Source organism: Typopeltis vanoorti, chromosome 4, assembly GCF_054136105.1.
Source record: "Typopeltis vanoorti isolate ZY-2024b chromosome 4, IOZ_Tvanoo_1.0, whole genome shotgun sequence".
Taxonomy (NCBI): domain Eukaryota; kingdom Metazoa; phylum Arthropoda; class Arachnida; order Uropygi; family Thelyphonidae; genus Typopeltis; species Typopeltis vanoorti.
Genome location: NC_143552.1, coordinates 91529885 through 91556169, shown reverse-complemented (window position 1 = coordinate 91556169; position 26285 = coordinate 91529885). Strand labels below are relative to the sequence as shown.

The 26285-nt window shown below is 35.6% G+C and overlaps 1 protein-coding gene across 1 annotated transcript in view; it reads right to left on the bottom strand.

Moving 5' to 3' along the window:
• Window positions 1-26285, bottom strand: part of LOC150107495 (uncharacterized) — a 1121546-nt gene that overhangs the window by 922590 nt on the left and 172671 nt on the right. The window contains exons 14-15 of the mRNA XM_090392112.1: window positions 11424-11528; window positions 1181-1276 (exon numbers count right to left, since the gene is read on the bottom strand). Coding sequence (XP_090248238.1) covers window positions 1181-1276; window positions 11424-11528 — 201 coding nt within the window. The remainder of the gene's footprint in view (window positions 1-1180; window positions 1277-11423; window positions 11529-26285) is intronic.

Here is a 26285-nt window from a genome sequence, read left to right as displayed (position 1 = left end):
AAATATAATTTTAAATTATCATCATGGTTTCCATCTTCCAAGGATAAACTTTCTTCTCTGGCTCTTCCTGGTGTCTATCAGCTTCATAGTGACTGTCATTATTCTTACCTCAGACAAACTGGACACTCAGTCAAAAAGAGAACACAAGAACACCAATCTTAAATTAGCAATAGTAAATCTGAGAAATATGGCTTGCCACAGTACGAAATAGCTACAGGCCACAATATCCTTTGATCTGAAACATTCTTACTTCATCTGTTTTGCTATAAATTTGAACATTTGTTTAAAGAAAGCGCAGAGGCCTTACTTCACTGTCTGAACTTAAAACGAAACAACTGCCACTTGCTATCTAAGATATGGGAAAATCTTATTCTATGCAACAGAATAAGAAATAATGCAATGTTTCCTCAGTTATACCATTGCATTGTTTTATGTATAACATCATGTGGCACTTAAATCAACCTGCTGTTTGCTTTCTACTTTGTAATTAACTATTGTTGTCACTGATGATGGCCTGTAATATTTGGGCTGAAATATATGGTTTTAAATAAATATTATTGCTTATTTCTTTGTGTTTTTTTATGTAAATTAGAGAGACCCCTCAAAGCACAAGTATCTCTCTCTCCTAAAGAACAATTCTTCTTCTTTCTCCTCAGCATTTGTCCCTCGTATAGTACACTACATTAAATACAGTGATAAGCTTCTTTATTTCCAATCTTCAAGTTACTCATGGTTAAAATATTGTATTAAGCTTGGGATTACCATTAAAAAAGAAATTAGAAAGGGGAAAGTAAAGAAGTTAACTTTAAAAAAAATTTAGAATAGCATTACACAGTTCAGTCTGCAGTACCAATAAATTTATACATATTTAATTCACCACATAATGTCTGGATTTCATTTTAATATAATGTCTATTTCATCTTCTTCAACTTTCCTAACCTGAGTACTAAATTCCAATTTTTTTAAGATAAAAAAATTTTGATTTTTGGAAGATAGCCAAAAATCAAAAGTATAGATCAGTACCATCAGTACCACCAGAAAAGTACCATCACCACCACCCACTACCACTGGTACTTTTTCTCTCAAAGCAAGTTTAAATTGGGTGAAATTCTTTTCAAATATCTATCTAAATATTTTTAAAAACAGAACTACTGGAATAAACATTTCATTAGCTAATTACCTGATGGTAAGTTCTGGCATGTTTGAAATGTGTTTGTAGGCATATTATAAGCTGTAGAAGCCAAGTCCACTGAGTTTGTAGAGCAGTCAGATAAGCCTAAAAACATAAACATATGAAATGGTTCAAATTATCTAATTAAAATCATTATTACAGCCAATGTGCCAAGAACAAGACCTTTATTGAGCTATACTTGGATTAACCTCGAAGATATGGAAGATAGTGACTGAGAACTATATCCACTATCCCATAATTATTTTCTTATTGAATTATTTTCTGTGTTTGATACTACAGAAAATAATTCAATACTTATATCAATATAATAATACTGATTTAATGACTGCATTAAATCAATTCATCATCATATTCATAAATCATTAATATTCATTCATAAATCAAATCAATGCATTAAATCAAATAAATTAAATCAAGGTAACAAAAGAAAAGAGTGAGAGAGTTAGAATGGTTAGTCTTTTGGCATGGTATGACAGTGAAATGTTTAAAAGGAGGGCCATAATTGCGAATGACTTTATGCGTCGGTTATGTATGATGAGTGGTGTGGAATTTGTGGATGTGTGGAGTGAGTTCGATGGGCGAAAGGATCTGTATAAGATGGATGGCTTGCATTTGAATGGCAGTGTAAGGAGACTTGAGAAAGTGTTGCTGAATGTAGTGGATGTGCAAATTCAGGGAAACTAGATTTATTAAGGGGGGAGGGGTAGATATACAGTCCTTAGGGAGGCAGTTGAATGTATGAATGAATATAATATGCCCAAGCGAATAAGGACAACAAATCAGAGTGGGATAGTTAATATAAGGCATCAAGGTAGGGTTGGGGCTAATGGGGGTCTTAAATTCATGTACACTAATGCTAGGAGTATTAGGAACAAGAAGGAAGAGTTTTTGGCAATGGTTGGCACTTCCAGACCACAGGTTATTGGTATTAGTGAATCATGGCTGACTGTAGATGATATAGCTAGTGGGATTGAATGTGATGGGTATGGTGTGTTCAGGAATGACAGGGAGAATAAAATGGGGGGAGGAGTATTGTTGATGATGGCTGATGAGCTACAGCCAAGGAGAATAGAAGTTGAATTGCAGGATAGAGAAAAGAGCACTTTTGAGGCCATTTGGTGTGAAATTGTGGCTAGCAGAACTAAATATACAATTGGGTGCTGCTATAGACCAGGTGATGGAAAAGATGGTGGTGACAGCATGCACAAGCAAATAGAAGAAATGAGTGGAAGGAGGGTAATTATTATGGGAGATTTCAACTATGGTCGCATTGATTGGAGCGAGGAGAGGACGCACGGGAGGAAGGAATTGGATTTTATGCGGTTATTAAGGGATAACTATCTGCGACAGCATGTAATGGAAAATACTAGGGATCAGAGAGTGCTTGACCTAGTAATTGCAGCTGAGGATTTGGCTGTAACACGTTGAACACGTTGCCACCAATTGGTGAGAGTGATCATAGGGTCTTGACTTGGGAGGTGGCTAAAGGTGTGGAATTTTCAATTAAGACAGGGTACATGTGGAATTATCGGGCGGGAAAGTATGACAAGCTTAGGAGTTTGATTGGTTCAGTGCCATGGCATGTACAACTGCAAGGACTAGAAGTTGATAGTGCATGGGAGGCAGTTAAGAAGTGTTTGCATGAAGCAATGGCTGACTGTATGCCTAGAGTCCGAATAATAAATCAAGTAGGGGTTAAATGGATGAATAACACCATTAAGCTTGAGCTGCAAAAAAAGAAACAACTATGGAGGGAATTTAAGGAGAAAGGTGACCGGCAGGCACATAAATGGTATAAAGTGCAGGCCAGAAGGGTAACGAGTGTGGTAAGAAAAGCAAAAAAGGATTACGTAAAACATTGGCCGTGCAGGCTAAAGAGAATCCTAAACAGTTTTTTAGATATGTAGCAAGTGAAAGGAAAAATGTACATGGCAGAATGATTTTAAAGAATGCTGATGGTAGGGAGGTAACTGAATCAGTTGATATAGTTGAGATACTGAGTGAGCACTTTGCAAGTATATATCATCCAGGTGGTGACATTGCAGAAACGAATAAACCAGTAGATTATATGGGAATTGTGGTGAATGAAGTGGAGGTGAGTAGTCTATTGCATAACCTCAATGTCAATACATCCGTGGGATTGGATGGTATACCAGCTCGTGTCGTATGAGAAGCAGCTAAAGAATTGTCAGTACCCTTGACCATTTTGTTTAATTCGAGTCTTGGGTCTGGGTTAGTCCTGGGGGGGTGGAAATAGGGGAAAATAGTTCCACTGCATAAAGGTGGTTCCAAGACTGCTGTTGTCAATTACCGACCGATTAGCATATCAGGAATCATTGTCAAGGTCTTAGAGAAATTAGTCAAGAAAAGAATACAGGATTGGATAGATGAAAATGGGATATTATATGGGGGACAACATGGTTTTGTGAAGGGTAGATCATGCCTCAGTAACTTGCTCACGTTCTATAACACAGTGATGGCTGAACTGGATAGGGGTAATGGGTTTGCAGTGATACTACTGGACCTTGCCAAGGCCTTTAACAGGATACCACATGGAACCCTAATCAGTAAACTGGAGCAGACGGGGATAGATATAGGGTTGGCGAGATGGATAGGAGGGTAGTTGAAGGAGAGATACCAGAGAGTGGTTTATGCAGGAGTGGAGTCTAAAAAACGGCTTGTGACTAGTGGTGTGCTGAAGGGCTCTGTTCTTGGATCACTGCTTTTCAATTTGTTCATCAATGATATAGGAAAGGATTTGAGAGGAAGTATTCACTTGTTTGCTGATGATGATGCAAAGTTGGGTAGAGCAATTGTGAGTGCACAGGATGTCAAAATTTTACAGGATGATTTGGATAGTTTGGAGGGCTGGGCTAGGAAAAATGGATGTCAATTTAATGTGGCAAAGTGTAAGGTTATGCACTTTGGGGTGAAAAGAATATCAGCAGTATATCGCATTGGTGGAACCATACTCCAGGAGATTGATGAGGCCAGGGATTTGGGAGTGTTGGTGGATAGGGAATTGAAGTTTAGGGGGCACATTGCAAAAGTGACTAAATCAGCTCATCAAATCACTTGGCTTCTGAAAAATACTTTAACATGCAGAGACAAACAAGTTGTTGTTCCTCTGTATCGAGCCTTGATAAGACCCCATCTGGACTACTGTGCCCAGATATGGGCACCAGGGTTTCTTCGTGATGGAGAGGATCCACAGACGAGTGACCAAGATGATAGAAGGTCTGTGGAATGAACCTTATGAGAATAGGTTGAAGATTTGTGGGATGCAGAGATTGGACGATAGGCAAAGGAGGGGTGATATTATTGAGACATTCAAATTACTGAAGGGTTTCTATAAGATTGCTCCAGAAGATATTTTTGAAAATATGACTGGTGGTGGGAGGACTAGGGGCCATGCATGGAAGCTGGGCAAGAGCATGGTTGACAAGAGTGTTAGAGCTAGGTTTTTTACTTGGAGAGTGGTGAATGAGTGGAATAAGCTTCCAGAGTCTGTTGTGGGTGCTACGACCGTGAATGAGTTCAAGGCAAGGTATAATAGATACTATGTCAAAGTCGAATAATTGTTCTTGACATGATGTTAGGGCCTCCCTCGATGAGCCTGTCGACTCCTTGGAGTTGCCTGGAACAATAATAACAATAACAATACAAATTTGAAGCTGATTTCATAAAAGTTGTCCAAGACAGTAATTGTTCTCAATGCTCTCATTAGATAAATGATGATAAACAATTAAATAGAATAATTAATAATCAAAGATGTTTTTGAAATTTGCCTTCCGATTAATTTTTTTTTCCCTGAGAATCTTACTAAAAAAAAAAAAGGTTGTAAACCTAAAGCACATTAGCATTATTCATCACAGATGGGCTAAGGATAAGATAATCTGGAAACTTTGATCCAGGGACACTACATGGAACTTTTTATGGCCATTTTGGGCTGTCAATAAGCAGAGTGGTGATCTAACACTGAATAAATTCATCTATTCTCTGAAAGCTTAAGTTTGCATAAAAACTTGATATTATTTGTAATTCAGACCATAATCTCATCTAAGTAACTATGAAATGCAATTCCCATTCTCAAACCCAGTCCATATCACAATGATAAATAGAAAAAAACTTCCAGGACTTCTACTCCTCCTTTCTATGATCAGACTGTCAGACTACATTTTTGTTCCCAGATCAGGATACTTTCTCTGATCGAGTTAAGAAATTATCTATTTTGGAATTACAGCCTTCATTCCCAATACAAGTATTCAAGCTATAGTTTACTAAGAACTATGCCAAAGTAGTAAATAAAAAATAAAAACATATTTCTGGTTAAGACTTCATTCTCAGCCCATGAAAGCTGCAAAACAACCATTAACAAATCTGACTATGAAAGAGCTAAATGCAGAAATTCTCCTGTTGCACAAACAACTATTATGCTTTCTGGTTGCTTGCAAACCGGAAACACTGAATTCAATTTCTCTCCATCTGCTTCCACCTCTTTCTCTCTGTCTTTAATCCAGATAATACTATTGCAACAATGCCTAAAAATAAAATTTACCTTCCAGCATTATTTTTCTCTTCTAATTCTTGCTATACAACCAAGGCAACTCACTTCCAACTATATCAGGAATATGCACTGCATGACTACTGTGGCCTTTGGCCAGAAAGACATCAGAAGAATCATTAATTATACCAAAATAAATTATACCAATATACCAAAAAAAAAAAAATAATAATAATAATAATAATAATAAAATGGTATTCCTCCAATGGTAAGTAATGGATGTGCTCTTGAACTTGGACCTATCCTTTATCATGTCTACAATAATCAGATGGCATTCACCCCATAGCATGAAAGCAAGTCCATATTCAGCCCATTCATAAAAAAAGAAACAAATGTCTACAATCAAATTACCAACCTGTTACTCTCACATCACTGCTCACTCAAGTAATAAGAAGGTAATCAACAGTCACACCATCTGGAAACTACCAGCTAGCTAATTAGATGATGCTCTCTTCAGAATTCACTCTACTGGGACAGGTGTTCCTCAGGAATCTGTCATATCACCCTCTTTTTATATGTGTATATATAAATTTCTTTCTCTCACTAAGCTCAAATCCTATCCATAATTTTGCTGATAACATTCTACATTCCTCCTACTCATATGACAAATCTTGCAATGCTCAAATATTCCAAACTGCAAAGATATTCTACAACCTATGTCCTAAACACTGATCTCCATAGTATCCTTCAGTGAGGTGATGACAATCTGGTCACATTCAATGCTTCCAAAACGCAATTTTGTCTTTTTTTTTTTTCTTCCTTTACCTTTAATAACAATCAACTCAACAGTCAACACCAGATCTCTCCCCCCCCCCCCGGACTGATACTTACTTCTAGCCTTTCCTGGCACAAACTACCTCACATCTGGAAATCTAGAGTTTACCTCAGCCTCCAAAACACTTGGGATTCTTTTTTGTTCAGGATGTTACTTCTATCTAGCAACTAACTTGGTACAAATCTTAATCCTCACCTACAAACTTATAATACTACTTTCCCATTTGGGGTGGTGCACCAAAAACATGTTCTTAAGAGGGTATTTGAACTAATTAATGTTCCTTCTCACAGACTTTCTCCAGCTGCTATCATACAATAATCTATTTCTGCATTGTGCGTTTGTCTTTTCTACAGCTACTTCAATAGGTACTGTTCAGCAAAACTGGCATCCATCATCCTTCCCAACCTAAAATAACATAAGAGGTAGCTGCCCAACATCCATTTTCAGTACAACTGCAAATTAACTATTGTACTGTATCTGCTACTCCCACTCATCACATTACTTCTGTTCACTAGAACAGCCTTCTCTGTGAAGTATTTCCCAAAACAACCTTGAGCTCTTACTCTTAACCCCAAGGAGTAATATATTTATATATATATATATATATAAACTTTTTTTTGCAAATTACTGAAGCATAACAAATCAGAAGTTTTTTTGGGAAAAAAAAAATCTCAGGCCCAATTTTCGAGCAACTTACGCAATATCGTTGGTAGAGAACATCAGAAATTTCAGTATAAAGAACACCCATGTACCTGCATGGGTGTTCCTTCTAATGTACTTCATGTGACAGCATGTTCAGGTTTTCAGCACAAGAAAAATTGTTTCAAATTTTACCTCTCCTTCACTAGAACACTAAATCAGTGACTAAATCAATGTAAGCCTTCCTGTCTAAAATGACTGGTATTTCTTGCATTCATTTAATTATAAAAATATATTTATCAGTTCTGAAAGATTTATTACCAGTTAAAGTTACTGTTATTATCATCATTATTACATGGGCATCTCCAGACTCCATGGAGACTGAGACTCAATGCAGAAGGCCCACATTAACCATTATTCACACAATACCTCTCATAACTCCTTCAATGTATTTACTGATAAACTATCCTTAATTACTTATGGCAACCTATTTCACTCACTCATTACGTAAGCAAAAAAAAAAAAAAATCTAGTTCTCAAGCTCCTGCTAACCATACACAATTTTCAGGGATGAACCTATGTTTTCTCTCTCTCATCCTGTCGCATGCTGAAAAATTTGTCATCTATTCTACAAAAGACCATTAATAATTAAATGTTTCCTTCCTTCATTATCCCCCCCCCACCGAACTTTTCTGTCCATCAACTAAACTTTATAATCCACAAAGTTCAGTTGGTAGACACTCCATCCTCAAAGGATGGACTTTTGGCTGCTGAGATTGACCATCTGATTGTCATCTACATGTCATCTACTTGCTGGTTCCTGCATTTGTTTCTTTACACTTGCCATATATGACAGTGAGGCTCTTCTTATTAATCCTTCTTTTGTTTTGGAATATGGCATATTCCATTATCATATATTATAATATACAGTGGAACCTCGGTTGTCAAATGTAATTCGTTCCTAAAGGCTGTTCAGAAACTGATTTATTTGAAAACTGAAACCATTTTCCCATAAGAATTAATGTAAAATGGAATAATCCGTTCCCGAACCCCCAGATGATTGCTTATTTAAACCTTTGCAACAGTACTTCATGCATAAAATCATATACAAAAATATTGAAAATGCATAAAATCTTGCATAAAAAGAATAAAGACAATAAAGAGATAAAATATGGATGAAAAAGGGGTGATCTCTTTCCACAAACCTTTGCACCTCACCCCATTTCACACACATTTCTTTGATCAAAGAACTAGGAATCCTCCCTTCCTTTCCCTGTCTCTGAAGACATTTCTTCAATCACCATCTTTTGCTTCTCCTTCTGAAGGTGTTCCAGTTCTTCCATGGTGAGCTCATGATGTGGTCCTCCACATGAGCATTGCCAACTTCCAAGCCCATGCTTTTGCCCAAAGACACAACATCATCGACAACAGCAACATACTCAGCCTTAAAGCCCTGAATGCCTCTGTCTGCTACACAGTCTGGCCACAATTTCCTCCAGGCCGAGTTTATGATCCCGTAAGTCACTTGCAACCAAGCTTTGTCAAGAATATTAAGAAATGGAAGATATTGAAGTGATTTTTCCAGAATTCTCCAAGTGTTAATTCTGTGTCAGAGGTCACTTCAAAAACACCTTTGAAACAGTGCTTTGATGTAGAGTTTCTTAAAGTTCGAAATGACCTGCTGGTCCATGAGCTGGATTAGAGGGGTTGTATTAGGGGGATAGGAACTTCAGTGTGATAAACTCATCCACCAACTTGTCCTCCAAGCCTGGAAGGTGAGCAGGAGCATTGTCCATCACAAGAAGACATTTTAATGGCAAATTTTTATCTTGAAGGTATTTTCTCACATTCGGGGCAAAGACTTCATGGATCCATTGAATAAAAAAATTGCCTGGTTACCCAAGCTGTTTCTCATTTATCCAAGTCAGCAACAATTTTTCCACTTCTTCAATTGTCTAAGATCTTTGTTTAGTAAGAACTTAAACTCCTTTTGCAATATCAGCTCTCTTGATCACCTCTTTATTTGTGAGTATTGTACAGGATAAGAATTTGCTGTTTTAAGGATACTTGTGACATAAGACTGAATGATATATGCACGTAAACACAAGAAAGATATTTAATCTGGAAATCTGGAAACTGTTCTTGTAATACCACTGAGGATGGCCTGCTATTTCCAGACCGAAATATTTGGTTAATTAAATATCTTTCTTGCGTTTATGTGCATATATCATTCAGCATTGTACAGATCATTGATATCGCCATACCGAACTGCACAGCAAGATCCGACCGAGACACAAATGTCATTTTCATGTTTGGATAAGATTTCTCTTTTCACCTCTATCATGGTTCTAACAACTTTTCTTTTCATTTTATTGCTATCACTATCCTTCTTTGGGCCCATGGTGGCTTATTTAATAATAATATATTAAAAAAAAAACAGCAAAAAACAAAGAAAATCAAGAAAAGGCACTGCAAATTGGAGCAGTTGTCTGGATTGAGAGGAGGCTGCAGTGTAAGTGATGCTCTCCCACCATACATCTCAGCCCGAGGATCATGTGGTTGCCAGTGTGCCTGTTCGGTAGCCGGTGCATTTTTAGTTCGGAAAATATGTTCAGGAACTGATTTGTTCGAGAGGCGTTCGACAATCAAGGTTCCACTGTATATTATTAATAATAATTAATAATATACAGTGGATAGTGACATAATAATATCACTATCCTTCTTCGGTCCCATGGTGGCTTATTTAATAATAATTTATAAAAAAATCCAGCAAAAACAAAGAAAATCAAGAAGGATTGAGAGGAGGCTGCAGTGTAAGTGATGCTCTCCCGCCGTACATCTCAGCCCGAGGATCACATGGGTGCCAGTTTGCCTGTTCAGTAACCAAGATTCTGTTCGGAAACCGGTGCGTTTTTAGTTCGAAAAATATGTTCGAGAACTGATTTGTTCGAGAGGCGTTCGACAACCGAGGTTCCACTCATCATCATCATCATCATCTTCCTTATACCTTCTTTTACCTTGCGGTGTCGAGGGTCCATTGATCATCGGACCTCACTCCGTTTACAGGATAAGGTGGTCAGCCTTATGCACCGGTGTATCCTATGGCCTGTAGCGTTGAGTTCTCAAAGCCAGTTTGCCTGCTTTGCGGGATGAAAAACCCCAGAATAAACTGGGGAAAAAACCCTGCTGTCCACACCCAAGACTGGCTAACTTGGTTATGGCTGAGGAAGATCCTTCAGCTCCTCACGTCACCAACAGCAATCGAACCTAGGACACTCCTTCCCCAGGCATATGGTTGCGAAGCGCATAGCCACTAGGCTAACCGCGCAGACCCGAGGTTCCACTGTATATTATTAATAATAATTATTATTTATAATATATTATATAATAATATATTATAAATACATATTATATATTTATAATATATTATTATATATTTATAATATATAATAATATATAAATATTATATATTATTTGTGATTCTGCAGAAAATTTCAGATATTAGAAGAAGGCACATATAATTTAAATATGAGACCAAGAATTTCTTTTTTTGAGTTAAATCTATCTTCTTGCAGGCTTGATGATTTACTTTCACAGTATTGCTTTCTTGGTGTGGAAGGTAGATATGCAGAATTCGATTAGAGATAAATAATTTCCACTGAATTCTATACACAATTCAACACTGAAAGAATACGTGCTCAATTTCCAATGTTCTCAATTTCAACCTCCATATCAACTTCATCCTCAGGGGCATACATACAAAAAAGATAAGATGCTACTAATGCATATTATTATAAACTACAGGATTTAAATTCTCACTGTTACAAGTCCTGATACAAAACACTAGACAGGGGGATGAAAAACTTTTCACCTAATTATGCAGGGAGAAAAACATAACATTTGGACAAACTGAAAGTCCTTGATCATCCCCTTTATCTTCTAAAAATATATTGGAGCAGGTGAAAAATGACATTACCATTCATCTGGCCAAAGTGCCATCCTATTCATAACCTCAAATACAAATAGAGATATTATTATTATTATTAATATCAAACAATACAGATCCAATATAGATATTAAAACATATCTGTCTTCCAGATAACTGATCTTTCCAAGATATTTAGTTTTGAGTTAATTTGCAATTCATTATAATAAATTCAATTTAATTATATATGAAATGATTGATATCAACAAATGTTTTATTTGAAACTGAAATTTTAGTTAAACAAATGAAGAAAACTATATTACAATACCTCAATGCATTTTACAGCAGGATGCTTCTTCAATAATAAATTTTCTCCTTTTTTCTGGACGGCATTAAACTGAGTTTCTCTTTTAACAAGCTCATTTGTTAAAATCTGCAATTTTTCAGAAATCAATATTTTTAATTCTTATTCACTTGAAACATGGAAGGTAATAATGTCAAAATATAAAACAAGATTGTATCTTGTGACTCATTGTATACGAAATGATTGATATCCACAAGTGTTTTATTTGAAAGTTGACTTTTAATGCTAGAATTTAGTGAACTGAAATTTTAGTTAAACGAATGAAGAAAACTATATTACAATATTGTTTACAATATAATTATTGAATAATTTTTTTTTGGAATCTGACAATTACTAAACTTTTACAAAAAAAAAAAAAAAAAAACATACACAAAATTTGAAATAAAATCTCTTGATAATATAAATTACAGAATGGTATAAAATGCTATTTGATATTCAAAATGGTAATTATATACTATCCAAAACAATGGAGGTTCAGAGAGTAATGAATAAGACTATATCCATAACTGCTATAAGTAAGATCTACATCACAAATTCCAAAATTTTTTTGTACCATAATGAATTTTCTGAGTGTAAAATTTGAAAATCATATCCTATCATTTTCTAATATTATAAATCATTAAAAAATCACCAGGTGTGATATAAAGATGGTGTTCCTTTACAATCTGATTACTTGTCTCAAAGCTTTTTTCTTCAGGACAAGGGGAAGAGTGATAGTTCCCCCCCCCTCATCAGACACAGGAAAAACAGTTACAAGTAGCAGACATTAAGATATTTTGAACACAGGGAGAATATAGATAATGCTAACAAATTCATAACTCTAAATAGACCTATGAAAATTATCAAGATATATGTTAAAAAATAAAAAAAAAAGTTTAGTGTCCTAATTTATATATGCATATCCTATAGTCCAGAGATTACTAAAAATGGAATTTATATGATAACAATCTGTGTAGCATTCTGTCAAATGCCTTAACAAATTCCAATAATATAGTGGTGTATCAATTTCCTTTATTCAACTTAGTCAAAACAAGTAGTAGTTAGATATTCAGATATTTTGAACACAGGGAGAATATAGATAATGCTAACAAATGCATAACTCTAAACAGACCTATGAGAATTATCAAGACATATGTTAAAAAAATAAAAAAAAAGCTTAGCGTCCTCATTTATATATGCATATCCTATAGCGCAGAGATTACTAAAAATGGAGTTTATATGTGTAGCATTCTGTGTAGCAACCTGTGCAGCATTCTGTCAAATGTCTTAACAAATTCCAATAATATCGTGGCATATCCATTTCCTTTATTCAACTCAGTCAAAACTTTATCTTAAAATGAGAGCAAGAAAATAATATTTTTGCATTGCTACTTTTTTTTTTTTTTTTTTTTCAGACTGTGCTTGGAGGAGTTGGATGCAGCAGTGTGCAGAAGCAGTTCAAGTACAGCAGTGTACAGACAGGAGAGGTATATTGTCAAGGTCACATGGGCAGGAGACATGGTACTCTCTGAGTTAGAGAAAAGTTGATGAGCATTTCAACCCAGCACTGCATTCCCCTATATTCTCCTACCTTAGGTTTTTGACTTCACCAACCATAAGAAATACCATTATAGTGCCAGTGACACTACAAATTAAAAAAAAAAAAAAAATCTTCCAAAAGAACTTGAAAAACAACAATCCATGGCAAGAAAGAAAAAAAAAAAAAAAAACTTCCACATTCACTTCATCAACACAAAGCAAATGTAGACGTTTTCTCAAGACTGCTGTCCACCTCAATTATCCAAACTACATTCTGCACGAGTTCCTTTTGTAAGAGCTGTTACAAATGCATTTGTGAGATATGATATTCCATGCTGGAATTCTAAGCTTGGAATACCCTAAGTATTCCAAGCTTTTGAAATTTCCTTGCCATATTTTGTTGCCTTCACCACTCTCCTAATTCCAATAAATACTCTGACTTCTTTGATTACTTACCTCCAAAGGTTGACTTTTACCCATCTAATTAACCAGTTGGATCTCCTTGGATACTTTAATTTCACAATCAAACTGATGGCAAAATATTAGTTGTTAATAATGATCTATTACAAACTGTCCACCTACCCACTAGAATACCAAATAATCCTTAAAATACCATGAACTTCTTGTTAATGAACCTGGAACTCTCCCTCCAAATATATTGTACATGCCAAACATTCCATTCATGACAAAACAAATCTTCACCAAGCCAATCTGTCTCATGTCCTTTTGACACTGCAACATTACCGTTTTTTTTTTATTATTATTATTTTTTTTTTTTAAATATCAAACTAATCAACAAGAGGTGACAGAACCTATCGCACATTAATGCCATATGTATGGTACAGGCAAGGGTTGGAAAAAAGAAGCTACTTGATATTGAGAGAGAGAGAGATTTAAGATAGTGAGTCTGTTGCAATAGAATGACAGAGTTGAGTTGAGGAAGGCCATGATAGCAAATGAGTCAATGTATGCGAAAAATGATGTGAAGTTTGTGAATGTGTGAAGTGAGTTTGATGAAAGAAAGGACTTATACAAGGTGGATGGTTTGAATTTCAATGGATTTGGTGTTCAGAGTATGGAAGAAGTATTGATGAATGAAGTGAGATTGTATGTGCCAAATCAGGGAAAACGAGAGCTTTTGGGGGGAAAGGCTATTGAGCGAGTACTCCAGTGATGCAGTTAAGTGTAAGAATGTGAAAAAAAAATTCCTATGTTGGTACCACAGGCAATAAACCAGAATGGACAGTTAGCATAAAGTGTAAGGACAGTAGCTAGGCAACCACTGCACTCTATTTACACTAATGTCAGGCACATTCGAAACAAGGGAGATTTGGGGCATTGGTTATTTCATCTTGGCCAAAGATTATTGGCATTAGTGAGACATGGCTGACAGAAGATGATATACTTAGCAGGATAGAATGTGAAAGGTATAGTATTTTCAGGCAGGATAGAAAGAAAAGAATGGGGGAGGGGAGGCATTGTTGATTATAGCTGATGAACTGCAATCAAAGAGACTAGGAGTTCAATTGCAAGCCAGTGAAAATGGTGCATTTGAGGCCATTTTGTGTGAGACAGAGGCCAGCAGGACAAAATATATAATTGATTATTGCTATTGACCAGAAGACATGAATAGTATGCATCAACAAGTAAGCTCAATGAGAGGAGAGCAGATAATTATTATCAGGGACTTCAACAACTATGGGAACACAGAATGGAAGCAGGAAAGGACACATAGGAGAGAGTAGTTACTAAGGAATAATTACCTGAGGCATGGTACTAGGGATTTGAGTGTTAGATCTAGTAATTTCATCAGAAAATTTGTTTACAACCATGTGGAAAGTCTTATGTGCTCGTCACACATGTTGAATTGCATTTTAACGGTATTGATGCGAACACAGATTGATAAGAAAATAACTATTAATTAACTTAAAAGCTAATATTTTGCTGGATATAATACCAGCGAAATATTAGCTTTTAAGTTAATAAATAGTTATTTTCTTATCAATCTGTGTTCGTATCAATACCGTTAAAATACAATTGTTTATAACTAATATATCCACATTGCCACCAAATGGTGAGAGTGATTATATGGTCTTGACCTGAGAGGTGGCTAATGTGTAGAATTTTCAATTAAGAGGGGGGGATATATGTGGAATTACAGGGCTGATAGGTATGACAAACTTAGAAGATTGCTTGGCATGTGAAATGGCAAGGGCTGAATGTTGATAGTACATGGAAAGTGGTAAAGAAGTGTTTGAGGGAAATAATAGCAATGTGATATCTGATAGTTGTACCCTTCCAGATGCCAGAACATGCATTAATGTGCCTGGCTGAAATGCATCAGGTCACTGGAGTCCTGTGTGACAAGAAAATACCCTGGCATTTCAAATTCAAGATCTATCACACAGTCATCTTTATAGTTGCACTTTATGGAGCAGAGTGCTGGCCTGTAACCTGTAACGGTATAAACAGGCACTACATGTCATGGAAATGCAGATGCTTTGATGGACACTGGGATACGCATGACTAGACCATATCACAAATGATGACATCCAGAAAATCCTTGGTGTTGCTCCAATTCCAGAGAAGATGAGGGAAGCACACCTATGATGATATGGGTACATGGCCAGGGCTGACAAGGAATCTGTTGCAGGCTGGGCCCTTACATTTAGCCCAGATGGCTGATGACCTAAAGGATGCACAAAAAAGTGATAGATGAACAGCCTAAAAGAAGACATGTGGGCCATAGGTGTCCACCCTTACAGATGTTGCAAAATGAATGAAATTGAGGGCCAAATGCATAACAGTGGACTCTGCACCAAGCAGGACATAATGCTAGGAAGAAGGTCATGCCTCAGTAACTTGCTCACCTTTTATAATATAGTGACAGCTGAGTTGGATAAAGGTAATGAGTTTATAGTGATACTGGTGGACTTTGTAAAAGGTTTTGATAGGATACTGCAGGGAATTCTAATGAATAAATTACAGCACATTGGGATAGATATAAAGTTGCTGAAGTGGATAAGAGGGTGGTTGATGGAGAGATATCAGACAGTAATTTATTCAGGAGTAGAGTCCAGAAGAAGGCCTGAGACTAGTGGCACACCTGTGGTGCACCACTAGTCTCAGGCCTACTATTTAATTTAGTTTTGAGCCACTACTATTTAATATGTACATGAACAATATAGGAAATAATCTAAGAGTTTATTCAATTGTTTGCCGATGATGCAAAATTAGGTATAGCAATAGTCAATAAAGATGATGTGCTAAATTTTTGAATGATTTAAACAGACTGGCAGTATGAGTGGGCAAAGGAGAACGGATATCATTAAATGTGGCAAAGTGCAAGGTTATGCATTTTGGATGAAAACCAGGTATACCGTGTTGATGGAACCGTGCTCCAGGTAATTAATGAAGCCAAGGATTTGGGGATGTTAGTGGATAAGGAGTTGATGTATAGTAGTATAGAATAAAAGATGAAGATTAAGAAGTACATTTGGTGAATGTGCAGTTGTAACTAATTGCAAAAGTAACTAAAACATCTCATCAGATTACTTGGTTACTGAAGAATAACTTGACCAGCAGAGATAAGCAAATTATTATACCTCTTTTCAAGGCTTGGTAAGATCCTATCTTGATCACTGTACACAGATCTGGTTACCTTTAGGGATGGGATGAGATGCAGAGGATCCAGAGCTGAGTGACCAAGATGGTGGCAGATCTATGGAATGCACCTTATGAGGACAAGTTAAAGATGTGTGGCTTACAGAATTTCTGGGACTGCAAAAGGATGTTAGGCCAGGGAAGCAGAGAAATGATGACGCCAGTTTGGTGGAGCAGCATCCATAGATATACACGAAACAAACCAACTTTGTAAGGTTATTGAAGTGACTTGATCAGACAGTGATCATCTATCAGTCAAATTGCTAATTGTCAGGGTCTAAACAAGTATTTTTTGAGAGATTTTTAGTGTACAACCTAAATATTTGAAGAGTATTCTAAAGCTGGGCAGATTTTGGATTTCTTCATTTGATTTCTGATATGGAGACCACATGTTAGTAGATAATAAAAATTAGATTTTATTCAAATAAAAAAAAAACTGACAAGTTTTGCAAGTTGTCAGACTTGTATCGTCAAGAGTACAAGACATAAAAAAACCTAGAAAGACCAATTACACATGACAAACTTTTTCACCAACTTCAACACTTCAGTAAGTATAACAAGTGTGACAAAAAAACGTAATATAAAGCTAGCTAAGCTAATGCCTTTTCTTTCTTTTTTTATTCCCATATAGGGAGTAGACGAGGCCTTTAAACCCTATCTAGTTTTTGGAGACTGAGTGGGTAATTCAATCTCAAACGGTAGCCAATTAGAGATAGCTGGCCCATGTCTGTCACTAATTATACACAGCCACTGACAAACAGACCGGCAAACAAGTGCCACCATCTCTTGGTACCTAACACGATATGTTACTGTCTGAAATAATGGTCCTATGGTCGATTTTCTTGAGTTTGCGGGATGACAGACCAGAGTTTCCAGGAGGAAAAACTTGCTTGCCCATGCCAGAGATCGACTAACTCGGGAACCAGTTGAAGAAAGGCTTAGAAAAAGTTCCTTCAGTCGGCAACTAGACTCGAATTATAAATCTAACGTCATGCAACCAAGTGAAGAAGATGTAAGTGCCACTTACACTGAGCTACACAGGCCTGACAAAAAAAAAAGTTGGATTAAATAATGTGAAAGCATTCAAACAGAGCTAGTTCTTGCTGTCCATTCTGAGGCATAAGGCCTGTCATATTCTGTATCTGTGGTTATTATTTCTGAGGCTTCTTTAAATTTTCTTATAAAATAGCATTTCTGGGACGTCTTTAAATTTTCTTGTAAAATAGTTATGATCAATATACTGAATTTCTGTTTTTTGCCAAAATACTTAGTTATATGTATTTGCCACATGAAAGGTGAATTCCAATCTATGCTTCTTTTTCTTTTCCACATCTTTTACATGGTCTGACATTCTGATTTCTCCAGATCACCTTGTCTGACTTACACAGCAAATGCCATAAGAGCAATGACTTATAAACTCCATGTTTTTTTTTTTTTTTTTTTTTTTTTTTTTTATGGGTAGGTGTGGAAATTTTAGTGGATGTAAGAACCTAGAAATCATATATATATATATATATATATATATATATATATATATATATAGGGATAGAAGCTACTTCATTCAACACTGTAGTTATTTAAATACTGAATGGAAAGATGTCATGGAATAGTGATTTTCTGTGATCCTTCAGTTCTAGAGTGAATTTTATGTTTGAGTGCAAGCTGTTCAGATAATCTTTAAATTGCTGTAATTCATCTGTTTCTTGACCAAATAATGAAAACATCATCAACATAATGTAGCCAAATTTTGGGGATTTTATAATATTTTTTGATAGTGTTCTTTTTAAAATTTTCCACAAATAGGTTTGCTAAGACTGGTGACTGGAGTGGGAGATAGGGGATTTGCATAGCAAGTCCTTGTTTTTGTTACCAATATTTATTCTGAAATATAAAGAACATATTTTCCATGCAATATCTGAAAAGCTTAACAATGTCAGGAGGAAAAAGTTTATGAAGAAAATCCACTTTGTCATGTCATCTCTAAGGACATTGGACTTGAAAGATATTTTGGATTTTGATTTGTGCAAAACTACTAGCTAGATAGTAGTGTCTCAATGATATAGAGATCAATATAAATTTAAATCATAGGTTGTAGGAGACCTTGAAGCTTGGGATGTTTGTGCAGTTCATGGCTTGTCAAATGAGTTGGAGTGTACTGTCAACAGCAAAACTATGTATAGAATTACTGGTCAGTGAGAGAAGGTCTTTTGTGTATAGGAGAAAGAGTTTAGGATAGAAAAGAACTCTGAAGCAATCCTGCATGAATGGAGAAGTTCAAAGTGAGAAGCCATCAACAAGATAGGCAGTGAGTGATTAGAGACAAAGATGGTAACCCAGTTATGAGATATGATAGCTTTGTAGTCTAACAACAGGCTTTCTTCTCCATTTTTGGATGAAAGGGGATGAATACAGGCTTGCTTCCATGTAATGGGATAGATGCCAACTGAGTATACAAGAGTGAAGAGATAATATAGAACAGGTGTTAGTTTTGAGCACAACTTTTGAGTACAGTTGGGAAGATTGCCACCAGGAGAACTAAATATCTCAGTTATCACTTCTATCATCTTCCATTTCTCTTTCTCTCTCTGAAAGACTACAAGAGGTATGTTGTGCTCTATTTCTAGTATGGTAGAGGGTGATTTGCTTTGGTCATGCATGCAAGAGTTGGTGAAGAACGATGTGAAGAGGTCAGATGTTTATGTTCTGATGGCCTTACTATGGAACTGAAAGGTAATCAGCTTTTAGACAGGAAGCAAGTTTTCTACTGTTGGTCTTTATAAAACCAGATTTGGAATTGTTGAATGTTTCAGTGTAGGCTGAATGTGAAGCTGCAGTTCTTGTCGTAAGCCACTGGACACAAACTACTTAGCTGTGATTCTACCCCTCTCTATCTCTCTCCCACACACACATTCAGACATCACTATCATAAAATATCTAAACATAAAGCTAACTTCCTGGCATCAATCTCCTTCTTCTTCTCCTCACAACTCCTGCATAGACCAAGACATCAACTCTATGAAAAATCTCTTCTAGTCTGGTATAGACCCCATTCCAACTTACAAATGAACCACTCCTCTTCCTGTTCATTAGGATTTGTGGATAGCATTCACTCAATATGTCCTCATACTCAATATTCCAGACACCTAGCACTATCTGGACCCTTTCTAAAGTGTCTCTCCTCAAAACCTGGGTGACCAATACGTGACTATACTTCAGATACAGTTTGATCAGGGCTTATACAATGGATTTATTTTTAGATATCAATGCCATAATCTATTGTTCATTGTTCTGTTTCACAAGTCTTGCAAAGCTACCCCTAAATTTTTGATGTTTGCTGCCTGTCATCCCTAGGTTCCTTGGTGGATCAAATGTACTGAATGAAGCCTGCCAATTTCAAAATGTTACACTTTGCAACAACAAACTGTATCTTTGCTTCTTTGCCCATTTGGACAGTCAATTCATATACCTCTGAACAGCAGAAACATTAGTTTAGCTCTTTATGGCTTTTCCTAACTTTGCATAATCTGAAAACAGTTGGATTTCACAACTTCTGATATCAGCATATAATGATCAGCCAAATGTCTCAGACAGAAAACAAGACCATATGGTAAGCTCACATACAAAGAGAATATACTGGCTTACATTATAACGAACATACTTCATAGGGTGATGAAATAGTAGAAGATCTTTAAGGATAATATAGCAGGAGTCATTTTTTTGGTATATGAAAAATTCAAATGGCATATCACTATATTTTCACTAAATTATGGAGTTCAGATCACTGCAGAAAGTTTGTTCACTTAAGTATATTTTTAGCGAGTATATTATACTGTCAGGCTTTACTGGACAAGTGGATAGGATCTATCTTTTTCCAACCAGAAGGTTGCAGATTTAAATTCTCCTCTGGCATGGATATTTGTGAATAGTCATTTGATATTAGATGATTATCATCACTAAATGAATCAAAATTATTTACTACCTTGTAAGAGGCCAAAAGTGGGTGGCTTGAAAAACGTAACATGTTTGTTGCCAATGCCATTTGATAAAATGATTTAGCATACTGGTGTATACATAATATACTAGCTGCTGCAAATGCACAAGTGCATTTAACATAGTTTATCTTGAAACTGCATCACTTATAACAATCCACATGTAATGATAATAGTACTATGATATCATTCAATAGACAAATTATGTGCACAGTAAAAGTTACCAATAGTTACCATTGATTTTGATCATAACCACAGGATATTAATTGTGCCCAACAAATTTAACTTCACATCCACATTACAGTTTGACTTTTTTTTTTTTTTTAACAACGGTGACAATTAAATTATAACAATTCTTTTGCTTACAACAAGCAGTTTTGTTAAGGGAAACTTTTCTTTCTGTTTTTTTATGTTTCAGTTAGTTTTTAATAACTAGCAATTTAATTTATTTTTTACTTCAAGGAAAAAAATGTTTACATTAGGTTATAAACCAGTCAAACATGATGAAAAGATATAAAGCATGATTAAAAGTGATTATGTGATAATTTGATATGATTAAAATGTTTAATTATGATTTGATTAAAATGCATTGATAAAAAAAGATAATTTTTGTGCCATTTGGCTTTTTTCCTTTTCCTTTTCCTTTTCTTTTTTTCTTTTTTTTTTTTTTTTTTTTTTACAAAATTTGATTCTGATTGTTTTTATGTTATTTAGACAATTTAATGAATTTGCCTAAATAACATAAAAACAATCAGAATCAAGATCAAAATTCATCCACAAAATGTACAGGTATCAAGATTAGGAACATTAAGCATCCATCTAAATTGCAACAGAAATGTTATTCAGTAGACTGTAAAAACACATATACAAAGAAATGTTATTATTGATCTAAGTAACTAAATCTTTCAATCTGAAACTTACAAATCATCTTCAGTGTATATGGTAATTCAAAAGGTAGATAATAGCAATGGATTTCATAAGTGAGAAATGAGCTATGTGCTAGTGTTGTCAGAGTACAGTAAATGTAAAATCAATATGTTAAAAAAAATAATAATTATTATTACCAAGATGAGTGGCCTGTGGAATGTGCCCTATGAGGATAGATTAAAGGTGTGTGGATTGCAGAAGTTGGTTGATAGGAAAAAAAGGGGGGGTATGATAGAAACATTTGAGTTGCTTAAAAGATTTTATAGGATAGATGCAGGGGAAATGTTTCAACATTTGGCTAGAGGGATCAGAACAAGGGGTCATCTCTGGAAGTTGTAATTGACCTGTAATCTATCCATGTGTGTGTTGTTGTTGTTGCTGTTATTATTATTATAATACAGACATCTCCATGAAGTCTGAAGACTCATCGCAGGAGACCCAATCTATGCACTCATTCTGTTAATGGGTTCAAGGAGAGATATAATAGATTGTGTGCATAGATTGGGTCTCCTGCGATGAGTCTTCAGACTTCATGGAGATGTCTGTATTATAATAATAATAACAGCAACAACAACAACACACACATGGATAGATTACAGGTCACTTAAGGGCCAAATCTGGATAACTGGAAGGAGACCAACACATAGCCTTCTAAGGACTGTGGAGAATTGACCAGTGCTTTGGACCTAATGTCAATCCTCAACTTTTCATAGTGTACCCCATTAGAAAGTACCGACCTGGACATTAAACAAATGAGGATGTGCAGCAACTGTGATTTATTAGACCAAACTGTATTCTTAGTGGTTAAAGAAAAATAAGATGATGACACAACATGATGAAATCCCATACTGGGCAGGGCATTAGCCAACTAAACAAGGCCCTGCTGTTTTAATCAAGGAACAAGGATGAAAAGCAGTGAGTCAGCTATTGGAACAGACTCCAACTCAACATCAGAGTTCTGGCACATAAGATCACTAGAAAATATATGAAACTAGTAGAATTCAATAAGTATCAGATCAACATAATAGGTGTTACTAAAAACAAAGAAGACAAAAACAAGTAAGATTCTTTAAGCAACAAATACAAGGATGTTATATTCAGGCAATAACAATCACAGGAAAGAAGGAGCAACTATAGTAATATTCAAAACTAAATACAAGGATAATCTTCTTGAATGGCAGACAATATCAAGTAGAGTGATGTGGGAAAAAACATCAGAATTTGGAATTGAACGATGAGACTAATTTATGCCTATGGTCCCACATAAGGTTCTACTAAGGAAGAAGTGAAAGAATTTTTTCAGGGCATTGGAGAAGGTAGCGGACACAAACAAAAAAATAAAAGATGGTCCTTGTTGGAGATTAAATAGCAGATTAGGAAATGATATGTAGAAATGCTTTAGGAAAATCTGAAGAAAAGGGCAAAGATAATAATAATAATGGCAAGTACCTGCTAGATATAGACTACATTCTAACAGACTGCAAAAATAATAGGTTCAAGATGTAGGAACAATTGGCAGAAAACCATCCTATAAATTTAACAAAAGAAGGAAGAAAAAATATGAGCAATCTCAAATCATGCAAAGTGATCCAAATATTTTTATTATTATTATTAGTACATAACACCTCCAGGGAATCCAAAGACTCATCGAGGGAGGGTAGCTACTCTACAACTCTCCATCTCCACCAATCCACCAGCGGCAACTACCTTTATCTACCATTTAGATCTTGATTTGTTTAAGCAATCTGTTGATCAAATAATATGGAATATTACCGAATATGACATTGACAAGGATTATGACACGCTCCTGGAAAATCTATCCAAGTACATGAAAAATTTCTAAAATCAATCAAGAACACCTCAAAAAAGAAAGACTCTCTAATTCAAACCTTGAATTTACTAAAAAAAGAGAAGAGAATGGAAAGATAAACCAAACTTACAACTTGAATATAAAATTATTTACAAAGTATTAAGAAAGAAGATCCCAGAGGACTATCAAACCTACAGGGAAAAAAATAATGAGAAATGCAGCTGAATCTAAAAAGAGTTGTAAGAGAATTAACTACGAAAAGGCCAATCCCAACAGCACTACTGGATTAAGATGGAAAAAGACACACAAACAGAACAAAAATGGAAAACATGGAACAAGACTTCTACCATGACCTCATTTACATGAACCAAAACTTGATAATATATGCAATGTATCAGAAGTGCTCCTAAATGAAATAGAATATGCACTCAAAAACATGAAATCAAATATAGCTCATGGCATCGATCAGATGAAAATTGACGATATTCAATAAGAAGGACCACAACTTTATAAAGCTCTGGCCAAAGATTTACTTGGTACCTAAAAGAAGGAAAAATACCATCCAAATGGAAGACATCAGAAACAATTCTTCTCTTCAAAAAAAGCAATGTAAAAGACATCAAGAATTGCAGTCCTATATGTCTGCTATCACATATATGTAAGTTAATGGCAAAAATTATATCAAACAAAATCAAAATAACTCTTCAAGAAAATAATAGTAAAGAACAAGCAGACTCAAAAAAGGTTTTCTACAATACATTTTGCAGGTTCCACTAGAACAAGACATTGATCCCATCTACATCAATCTGATTAAAGAAATTAACAGTGGTAGTTCTACACAAATAACTTTATTCAATGACCACCCTATAGCTATCACCATAAATCGAGGTGTGCAACAAGGAGATGTCATATCACCAAACCTTTTTATGTGTACTCTGGAAAGCACTTTAAGGAAAAGATGGCATAAACATTGATGGAGAACTGCTCCAAATATTAATGTTTGCGGACAATATAATAATAATAGCTCAAGAGCCTCTGCAACTTGAAACAATGCTTCATCAAGTACATGATGCCTGTAATAAAATAGGACTAAAAATTCATCCTGACAAAACCAAATGGATGAAAAACAAATGCTGCTAAAGCCACACCATTCAATTAAATAATTTCACCAAGATAGTGTAGAATCCTACACATACCTTCATCAAACAATAAGCATGGACAATGATATGTTTGAAGAAATAGCAAAAAGAAAAAAAGCTGCATTGACCTTCTTTAATCGTATCAAATCCATAATCACAGATTCTAAGCTAGATATCAAAATAAGAGCTTAGCATGTTCAACAGCTGTGTCCTCCCATCTTTGACCTATGCTTCCAAAACCTGGAGCACCACATAAAAAGAAGAATCTTAGGGATAAGTAAAAAAGACCACATCACAAATACAACTATCAGAAAATTAACCAGAGTAAAAGAAAATACCATATATGACAACAAGGTAGAATAGGCAGGTCATATTGCAAGACTCAGCAACAACAGTGGACCCACTGTGTGAAAAACTGGTATTCAAGATCAACCAAGAGATCCCAACTAGATGGGAAGACCCTCTAACCAAGTGACAGGAAACAAATGGAGAGGAATGGCCAAAGATTGCCATTGCTGGAAACTTTGCAACCTGCATTCGTGGAGACACCCACAATAAAACAACAGGTCGTTCAAGGTACTAGGGTGGTCTGAAAGGTTCTCGGCCTCGACCATAGATGGCAACACTATCAGCAAGATTTTTTTTTTTTCTAAGTTGGTACATCTGTCATAAGCATCCATGTGAAATTGCAAGTCATTCTATCAAGCAGTTTGTTTTATACAGTTGTCTGAAGCAAAGTGTTGTCTGTCTCCTCCCTTGAAATGGATAAAATTGAGCACCGTATGGTTATAAAATTCTTTATAAAAGAAGATTTAATGCCAAAATAAATTCATTTGAAGTTCATAAAAGTTTATGGGCACTCTTCTCCTTCATTTTCAACAATCAAGAAATGGACTGCTGAGTTTAAAGTTGGCCATACCAGCCTTGAAGATGATCCACGTGAAGGACGTCAACACCAGAAATCATTGATCAAGTGCACCCTATGGTATTGGGTGCACTTGATCAATGATTTCTGAGACTATAGGCATTTCACAAGAATGTGTAGGATATATTTTGCATGAAGAATTGCAAATGAAAAAGTTTTGCGCAAGATGGGTGCCAAGCTTGCTCACAGCAGATCAAAAATGAATTCACGTGAAAATCTCTGAACAGTGCTTGGAGTGTTTTAACAAGAACAAAACTGATTTTGTGAGTCAATTTCTTACTATGGATGAGTCTTGGATTCACCGTTACACACCAGAATCAAAACAGTGGACAGAAGCCGATTGTTCATTGCCAAAGAAGACAAAGTCGGTTCCATCAGCATGAAAGGTCATGGCATCGGTGTTTTGGGATGCTAAAGGCATTTTGTTTATTAATTATCTTGAAAAGAATAAAACAATAACTGGAGAATATTATTCTGATCTTTTAACCAGACTACATGAAAAAATTTGTGAGAAAAGACCTGGTTTACAGAAGAAAAAAATCATCTTTCATCAAGACAATGTACCTGCCCACAAAGGTGTTTTGGCAATGGGAAAATAAAGGGATCTGCACTATGAATTGTTGGAACATCCACCCTATTCCCCAGATTTGGCTCCCTCTGACTTCTATTTCTTCCCAAAACTAAAACTCTTCCTTGCTGGTCAGCGTTTTTCTTTGAATCAAGAGGTGATGGCAGCTTTAGAGGGGTATTTTGCAGATCTCACTGAGAATCACTACAGGGATGGGATAATGGTGATGGAGCATTGCTGAAATAACTGTATTAGTCTTAAGGGAGATTATGTTGAAAAATAAAAAT